The 9257-nt window shown below is 47.7% G+C and overlaps 1 protein-coding gene across 1 annotated transcript; it reads left to right on the top strand.

Moving 5' to 3' along the window:
- Window positions 1–1158: 1158 nt before the first annotated feature.
- LOC125427942 (microtubule-associated proteins 1A/1B light chain 3C-like) lies at window positions 1159–8908 on the top strand. Its single transcript, XM_048487511.1, has 4 exons — window positions 1159–1210; window positions 2721–2776; window positions 6000–6106; window positions 8223–8908. Exons 1-4 carry the CDS (start codon window positions 1159–1161, stop codon window positions 8404–8406), a joined length of 399 nt encoding a protein of 132 aa, XP_048343468.1. The 3' UTR covers window positions 8407–8908.
- The last annotated feature ends 349 nt before the right edge of the window (window positions 8909–9257 follow it).

Consider the following 9257-nt stretch of genomic DNA (forward strand, 5'->3'; position numbering starts at 1 on the left):
ATTTATTTCCAGACGTGTGTGCTGGAGTCAAGATGCTGTGCATCCCTACCATGTATGCCTACCCTTTATTGGGTAGAATTTACTCCCAGGTAAGTCTGCACAAGTTGTTATCTTAACAATGGGAGTTTGAAAGTGGAAGAACTCATGCATGCACACACAACCAGCATTTCTAACAGTGCAGTCCAAAGGGTGGGTGGGTGTGGGTGTGTAAGAGAGAGAGAGAGAGAAAGTCCACTGTGCTACAGCAGCACTGTCCTTGGCTGCTACACACCCTTCCCCCCTTTTGGATTGGGCTTCCAAGGCACTCCCAACATTTCCCCCAAAGGCAGAAAAGAAACCAGAGATAGGGACCAGGAAATGGGCTTCTGTTTTGTTTTTAAAAAATAACATCACAAAAAAGGTACTTGGGATAGGGTTGCCAGCCCTAGGCTGAGAAATTCCTGGAGATTTGGGGGTGAGCCTGAGGACCGTAGGATTTGGGAAGGGGAGCTAGGTCTGTGGGGCATAATGCCACACTGCAGTGCCCACCCTCCAAAGCAGACATTCTCTCCAGGGGGACTGATCTCTCTAGGCTGGAGATCGTTTGTTATTCCAGGAAATCTCAAGGCCTAACCTGGAAGTTGGCAACCCTACTTGGGAAGAATGCACTGTAAATTGGAACTTATGCCAAAGGGTTGTGGTGGGCTTTTCGGGCTGTTTGGCCATGGTCTGGTAGATCTTGTTCCTAACATTTTGCCTGCATCTGTGGCTGGCATCTTCAGAGGTGTATCACACAGAGAGAGTGAAGCGTGTTACCAGGCCATGGCCACACAACCCGGAAAGCCCACAACAGCCAGTTGAGTCCAGCCGTGAAAGCCTTCGACAATATATTATGCCAAAAGAATTCATCACGCTTTTGCAAGCCTGAGGGCATTTCACTCATAGTCCTGTGCAAGTTTCTGCAGGAGCCAGAGTTCTGTGATGTGTGCACCCTGCTAAGTGTGCACAGGATTATATCTTCTGGCGCTTTTGTTTCCACCAGCAGGCTTTCTCAGGCAGGCTCCACCTAGTGAGGCTTCTGTGTTAAAAGGGAGCAATTGATTTGGAGAGGGCGAAAAGCCCTTTCAAGTCTGCGTTCTAAGGAAAGCTTGGGAGGAGGCCTTTGCAGCTCTTGCAAAGATGCAGAGACGCTTCAGCGATTCCCGCCCCTTCAAGCAGAGGAAAAGTTTAGGTAAGGTATTAGCCGAGAGTTTAGAGGGAGGAGTAAAGTTGCCAACTCTGAGTTGGGCAATACCTAGAGATTTTGAGGGTGGAGCCTGGGGAGGAAAGGGTTTGGCAGGATGGCACAGGTTCAGTGGGGTCTAGCACCATACGGTTCACCCTCCAAAGCGGGCCTTTTCCCCAGAGAAACTGATAACCTGTTGCCTGGAAATCAGTTTTAGTTCTGGGAGATCTCCAGGCCCACCTAGAGGTTGGCAACCCTAGAGTGGAGGAAACCTGCAAGGTAGCAAGCTTAAGGATCTTCAGATTGCAGGCATCCATCTCCTGGGGGGCGAGGTAGGGGCCTGCTGGCTGCCGAGGGAGCCATGCCAGCTCTTCTTTCTGCACTGCGCGGCTCCCACGGAGCAGCCCTGCAGGAGCTGGGAGGCTGATTTTCCAACTACCACCTGTGGCTGGCTGGGCGGCTCCCCTCTGCGGGCTGGAGCAGGTGGGCTCTGTGCAGTCAGGAGGCAGAGCATTGCCCATCCTGCCTGCAGGCAGCAGTGTGGACACATCCATGCGCTTCTCAGAATGAGCGGAGTAAAAGGTAAAAAAACCCAATATATACAGCGTTATCTTTATTTTAAATGTCAAAAATTATTTGCGGCTCCAAGTGTTTTCTTTTCCCATGGAAAACTGGTCCAAATGGCTCTTTGAGTGTTAAAGGTTCCCTACCCCTGCCCTGGGGGAATGGCTGCTTTGGAGGGTGGGCTTTATAGCATTGTACTCTGTTGGTAGGCTGCCAGTTCTGGGTAGAGGGGCTACCTGGAGATTTTGGTGGTGGAATCTGAGAAGGGTGGTGTTGGGGGAGGGTCTTCATTGGGGTATAATACTGCAGAGGTCACCTTCCAAAGTTGTAATCCCCAAAAATCCACAGCCACCATTTGGAGGTTGGCAACCCTACTGCTTAGGTCTTCCCCTCTCCAAATCTCCAGGAATTTCCCAGACTGGAGTTGGTAACCCTAGACTTGATGTTTGGGTGTGGTCTTCATGATGAAATCTAGTCATTTGGCTTACGAGAGGGTGAGTGTGGCAAAAGCAGGCTATAACTTTGCATTCGGCATGCAATATTTGCCAATTAAAGTGTCCTCCCAAAGACCACTAAATCCCCTTTAGCAAGAAGAAGAAATACACTGAAAATCTGTCTTGTCTTCTTCTGGCAACTTGCAACTACTATGTGACTTTTTGTGTTGGGAAAGCTATCCCAGCTGAATTCCTGATAATTTTGCACTATCAACAACTTCAGGAATCTTGACCTAAACAACAGGCAGCCGTCTTGGGGGATCTTCAGGTTCTCCCTTCTCTCTCTCCACTGTGACCCCTTCTTGTTGGGTTGTGCTCAGTGACTCAGTGGGCTAGTGTTTGAGTAATCCTGAAGTTTTATGTCCCAGCTTCAGGACTAGTTAGCTCTCTGCTCCCCAGCAACACCAGAAGTTGAAAGGGGGTCTTTCAGGGGGCTAATATCAATCCTTCTCTTTCAGGCAATCGAACGCGTGAAGTGGCTGAAATCAGGGAAAGGTATCCAAGGAAGATCCCGGTAAGGCACTGTAACTGATAAGGCTGTTCCATTGTTATTTGTTTGAAGATCAAACATATGTATCTTGGTATCTAGATAGTACACAAGCAGAGATGATTAATAGCACAGCTGACTGAAGAAGAATAGAAGATTGAATAGAAGAAGATAGGAGAAGGTCTTCAAACTGTGGATGGTGCATGTAACTTTCTGGCATTTACTACCTACGAAACTGCTTAGGCTGGGAATTAGTGGTCCACCCAGTCCATCCTGTATACTTAATGGCTGACTGGGAGAGGGCGGTTTGACCTGGATCAAGAAGCCACTGTCTCTTCTACTAGTGCCGTCCTAAAAGCAGTTCCTCCCTTCCACATCTACAGACTTAAGTGGGTTGGGAAGAATGTAACTGAGCTTAGAACTGTATGTTAATGATGTAACTTCCTGCTTGCCCTGTCGTAACCTGGGTGACCTCATGCACAGGGAGGGTTTTCTTGGGGGAAAGTGCCATCAAGTCACAGCCGGCTTATGCCAACCCTGTGGGGTTTTCAAGTCATGAGTTGAACAGAGGTGGTTTACTGCTACCTGTCTCTGCACATTGACCCCAGACTTTCTTGGTGGTCTCCCATCCAAGTACTAACCAGTGTCGACCCTGCTTAACTTCCAGGATCTGATGAGATTGGACTAGCCTGGGTCAGCCAGTTCAAGGCAGGGTTTTCTTACCCAATTCAAGATAATGCAGTCCAGATCTCTCCATCTCTGAAGAAAGCATTTCACAATACCTTTTTCTGGCTCTGTATGAAACGTTCAAGAACTGGCCCCAAGGGAGAAGCTTCCCTTTAGCCTTGCATCTGATGTGCTGTCAGATTTGTTCAGTGGTCAACTTACTTTTTAGATGGAAGCCCTGAATTTTACTCCAATGAGGTAGTGATTCCATCGTGGAGTTGCTAAGACTCCTGATAACTTGAAATGAGAATAAAATGCATTAATTTTCTCCAGTAAGCCTCCAATCATAAACATGTGTTTAGAACTTGGGAGAACTTCACATGATTAAACAGGAAGAGGATAACTTCAAAGGTGAGCCATGTGGTTCTGCAGTAAAATTACTAGATACGTGCTAGTTACAAGCTACTCTTGTAACTGACAGAGGGAGTTTTGACTCTCAAAATCTCATCCCCTAAAAATCTTGCTGGTCTTTAAGGTGCAACTGGACTTGAATTTAGGTGAATAGGATTGGTCTCTAAGAAAAATGGCAGAATGACTTCCTCCACAAACGGCTTGTGCAGCCCAGGCGGAAGCAAACATCACAGTTCTAAGGAATATGAGTCAAAGCAGTATCTACCACAAATGTTCCGTTGTTGTGAAGACCATGGCAAGTGTATGCTCCAGATCACTTCACGTTCAAAGTGCTAAAGAAGTATTAGCTGTTACTGGGCAACCATTCTAGTCACCAATAATCCACCTCCCATTTGTTAACAGCCCTGTATTACTTGGGGGCAAGGACTCCATTGTGGTGTCACTAAGTGATGTTACCAACCTCCATTGAGAGCCAATGTGGTGTAGTGGTTAAGAGCAGGTGGGTTCTAATCTGGAGAATGTGGTTTGATTCCCCACTCCTCCACCTGAGTGGCAGAGGCTTACCTGGCGAACCAGATGTGTTTCCGCACTCCTACATTCCTGCTGGGTGACCTTGGGCTAGTCACAGTTCTTTGGACCTCTCTCAGCCCCACCTACCTCACAAGGTGTCTGTTGTGGGGAGAGGAAGGGAAAGGAGTTTGTAAGCCACCTTGAGTCTCCTTACAGGAGAGAAGGGGTGGGGGATATAAATCCAAACTCTTCTTTAGCTGGTGGCTGGAGGATCTCCTGAGATGAAAATTGATCTCCAGATATTCAGTTTCCATGGAGAAAATGGCTGCTTTGGAGTGCACTATATGGCATTATATTTGGCTGAAATCCCCTCCCCTTCCCCAAACCTGTCCCCACCAGGTTCTACCCTCAGAATCTCCAAGGACTTCCCAACCTGGAGTTGGTCATCTTATCCCTAAGACATGATCAGATGTTACTGAACTGGTATCTTGGGCAACTGCTTGGGTGTGAACTGCAGCTTGCCAGTCTCCAGCCATGGTTTCACCTAATACCTAATGGCCTTTTAGCAACAGACAAGGTAGACTGAACTTGGGACCTCCTAAATGCAACAAATACTCATCCATTGGTCGCCCAACTGCCTGAAGAGAGAGAAAATGGCCTGTCCTTTTAAGAGAGGCTTAATGGGATGTTTACCAGGTGATGCTATTTAGCTCCATGTTCTGAAAAGCTTCAGCATTTCCACACACCAGCTTAAGCCTCCACTAAAGGGCCAGGACACTTTTCTCCAGGCATATCGGCCACCTTTCCAGTGGGCAATGGCTACTTTCTTAAGTTACTTTTATATGTTCTACAGTCATTTTTAAACCAAACAAAGCTTTTTGGAAATGGACCTGATCCTGTTTTGCCAAACCTGATTAGGCTAGCCCAGATTGCCTAAAGTGCCTCTACCAAGGTTGGAGTCCTCTGGCTTCAGACTTGCTTCAGGCATGCTTTATACTGGGTTTTATCCTCCCTTTTAAGGGCTAATAAATAATAATTGTGTGCCATCAAGTTGCAACTGACTCCTGAGGGCCATGGGATTTTGAGGCAAGAGGTGGGCAGGAGGTGGCTTGCCACTGACTTCCTCTTCATAGCGATCCTGGACTCCCTCGGTGGTGGTCTCCCATCCAAGTACTAACCTTGGCTGACCCAGCTTAGCATGATATATGGCTAACCAGGGCCATTGAGGCTGTTATGAGAACAAATAGATTGCTTTTAAGGTAAAGGTAGTCCTCGGTGCAAGTGCTGGATTATTACTGATCCATGTGGTTGTGTCACATCACAAGGTTTACTTGGCAGACTGTGTTTACAGGGTGGTTTGCCATTGCCTTCCCCAGCTGTCTACAATTTACCCCCAGCAAGCTGGGTACTCATTTTACTGACGTCGGAAGGATGGAAGGCGGAGTCAGCCTTGAGCTGGCTACCTGAAACCAACTTCTGTCAGGATCTACCTCAAGTTGAGATCAGAGTTTTGACTGCAGGACTGCCACTTACTACTCTGCCCCACAGACCTCCTAGATTGCTTATACTTCCCTGGTTTAAGCTTACAATGGTAGAGCTAAATTGTTCAGCAGCTGCATTGATCTACTGTCCCTTGACCAGTCTCTCTTTTCACTGCTTGCAGGTGGTGGTGGAGCGCTACCATAAGGAAAGAGAGCTTCCCCTACTGGACAGGACCAAGTTCTTGGTCTCTCAGGACCTGTCCTTGTCTCAGTTCTCCCTCACTCTCAGGTAGGGTGCCATTCTTGCATGCCACAGTCATTTGGCATTTATGAGTGAAGACACACAGTGACGACTGCAGCTCAACATGGAATAGCACCAGAAGAGATGCTGTCTTTTAAGGTTGTCCTGTGGAACAGCTTTTCTAGAGCAGGAGACTATTGAGGACATCAGGACCAGGGGACAATTGAGCAGATAGGAACTGGGTCGGAAGCCTGGCCCAGCCTTTGAAGCAGTAGTTGTGTTTTCAGTGGCAACTGGGCACATGCTTTCCAGTATGTTGTCATTATGGCAGCTAGAATCTTGAAGGTTTTCAAAAGTCCAGAGGCTCCTGCTCGGCAGAAGATGCTAGGGTTACAAGCTGCTCCAGTGCTCCAGTAAGCTGTGGAATTCGTGACCGCTGCACAGAGGTGGGATCAGCAGCGGTTCTCACAGGTTCCTCAAGAGTGTTACTAATTACTAGGTATTTGTGTGTGTGCGAGAACCAGTGACCAATTGGAATTTCAAATGCCATAAAAGATTTGCCTTTTTAAGCCTCAAAGCCACGCTCTCAGCAGTGTAGCGCACAGAACTTGAAGCAGTCTAGTTATGAGGTGCACCGGGCGCAGGCAGCCTGCACCTGCTGGCATTCGCTTCCCACCCAAGGACCCGGTAGCGAGTGGTTAAGCGTCCCTGCCACCCCCGCGCCAGGAATGCCCCCCTCGCCTTCAGAATGCCCTCGCCACACCCCTGTCGCGTTACCAGCCCCATTGGCGCTACGCCACAGTTTGAATCCCACCACCATGGGAACCTGTTACTAAAATTTTTGGATCCCACCACTGCACTGCCAGTCCAAAATGTCTGGTTGTTTCAAGTGAATGTGAAACGAAAATAGTTCCATTATCTTGCAGCTGGGAAAAGGGCTGGCCTTGTAATGCAAGGCAATATACTACATATTTTGCATGGCCCATCCTGTGGTGCCAGCGTGGTGTAGTGGTTAAGAGCAGGTGCATTCTAATCTAGAAAACTGGGTTTGAGTTCCCGCTCTGCCACTTCAGCTGTGGAGGCTTATCTGGTGAACCAGATTAGCTTGTGCACTCCAACACATGCCAGCTGGGTGACCCTGAGCTAGTCACAGTTCTTTGGAGCTCTCCAAGCCCCACCCATCTCACAGGGTGTTTGTTGTGAAGGGGTGGGAAGGGAAAGGAGATTGCAAGCCCCTTTGAGTCTCCTTACAGGAGAGAAAGGGGGGATATCATTCCAAACTCCTCCTCCTTTTCTTCTGTGGGAAATCACAGTGAACAAACATGAACAAAGCATGAAACTTCCTTACACTGAAACAAACCATGGATCCATTAAGGTCAGTATTGTTTTCTCAGACTGGCAGTGGCTCTCCAGGATCTCAGGCAGAGATCTTTCACATCAGCTACTGCCAGATCGTTTAACTGGAGATGCTGAGGACTGAAGCTGGGATTTCTATACACCAGGCAGATGCTCTACCACTGAGCTACAGTGTTTCCATATGCAAGTTGCTGAAAATGCATGTTTTCTTTCTTGCAGTAACTTGATATTGTAGTACCAAGGGGTGCCTTGCATGTGAATGTAAGATGGCTCTTGTCTCATCTGCTGAACTTCAGCCTCTTGTTAGCATTCTGGAAAGCCATCCTCCAGGACAGAGTTGACTCTTAGGGTGATATGTTGTAGTGGTTAGTGTTGGAATAGAATCTGGAGGACTCAGGTTTGAATCCTTGCTCTCCATGCAAGCTTTTAGGTGATGGTGAGCCCAATTTGCCTAACTAGGGGTGACAAATCCCTATAGATTTGTGGCGTGGATCCTGGGGAGGATAGAGTTTGGAAAGCAGAGGGATCTCAGTGGGATATAAAGCCATAGAGTCCAAATGCTAGAGCTTCCATTTTCTCCATAGTCTGGGGATCGGTTGCAATACTGGGTGATCTCCAAGTCCCACCTGGTGGCTGGCAAGCCAATGTCTAGCCTACTTCACAGTGGGATGGTTAGAACAAAATGACGGGAACAATGTTGTGGGCTGCTTTGGTGCCCCATTGGGGTGGAAGTTGGGATCAAAGCATTTAAATCTACATCCGCTGCAGCTGCTTTCTTTCAACCGCTGATGGCCTTTCCATTTCCCAGGTCCCGCCTCTCCCTGTCGGCCACCCAAGCCTTCTACCTCCTGGTGAACAATAAGAGCCTGCCCTGTCTGAGCCTAACCATGATGGATATCTACAATGACAGCAAAGACGAAGACGGCTTCCTCTACATAACATATGCTTCTCAAGAGATGTTTGGCAACTGTTGCTGTTACCAAGGTCAATGAGATGTTGCAGTCACAAGGCCTACACAGCTGTCTCAGGGGAGACACCGCTTCTTGTGAATGAGAAGGACGTTTAAAAATGTCTTTGTGAGAGCGTCATGGTGGTGTAATTTGTGGTAGGGCAGAATCTGATATTGTGGCTCTCTGTCCTCCGAGCTGTTTAACTGCCATCTACTTTTTACAATGGCTCTTGTGGGTCACGATGCTCAAAGGTTCCTTTCATCAGCTCCGTAGAGCCGATACCGTTCATCTTTCTTTTTTTTAAACACTCTTGTGCCGTAGCTAACCTTTTTAAAATAGAGCTTCACTTCATCCATGTTTTGCGCACCTGGGCTGACTTCTTTTTTAAAAACCATGCTGATGGAGATCCTGGGGAGAGTTCCACTGGAAGAAACTTTTTAACTGCACAACTGTTTGGTTACTACATCTGGTTTTTTTAAATGAAAGAATAGAACCTTTTTCCTATGAGACTACAATAAATAAATAAATGGACCTGATGCTTTGATTTGAATAGTTTCCACCCTCTTTAACACATCACCCCATACCTAGCCAGGCATTATGGTTAGTTCTGGAACCTGGCTAAGACTCTTGAAGGGATGGGGACAGCTGCAGAGAAACTCCTAGGGCAGAATTGCCAGCTCTGGGTTGGGAAATACCTACGATTTGGGGAGATGGAATCTGGGGAGGATAGGGGTCCATTGTCATAGAGCAGGTCCATTGTCATAGAGCAGGGGTGTCCAACTCTGGCACCCCTGATGTTCATGGACTAAGATTTCCATCAGCCCCAATTGGCCATGCTGGCAGGGACTGATGGGAATTGTAGTCCATGAACATCTGGGGGTGCCAGAGTTGGA

This window comes from Sphaerodactylus townsendi, linkage group LG03 (assembly GCF_021028975.2).
Source record: "Sphaerodactylus townsendi isolate TG3544 linkage group LG03, MPM_Stown_v2.3, whole genome shotgun sequence".
Classification (NCBI taxonomy): Eukaryota; Metazoa; Chordata; class Lepidosauria; order Squamata; family Sphaerodactylidae; genus Sphaerodactylus; species Sphaerodactylus townsendi.

What these genes read in the sequence shown, in the direction of transcription:
- LOC125427942 (XM_048487511.1), top strand. Translation starts at nt 1,159, where the DNA reads ATGCAGAGACGCTTCAGCGATTCCCGCCCCTTCAAGCAGAGGAAAAGT. An exon ending in GGTATCCAAGGAAGATCCCG is followed by an intron (nt 2,777 to 5,999) that starts GTAAGGCACTGT and finishes CACTGCTTGCAG; the next exon opens with GTGGTGGTGGAGCGCTACCA. An exon ending in CAGTTCTCCCTCACTCTCAG is followed by an intron (nt 6,107 to 8,222) that starts GTAGGGTGCCAT and finishes TCCATTTCCCAG; the next exon opens with GTCCCGCCTCTCCCTGTCGG.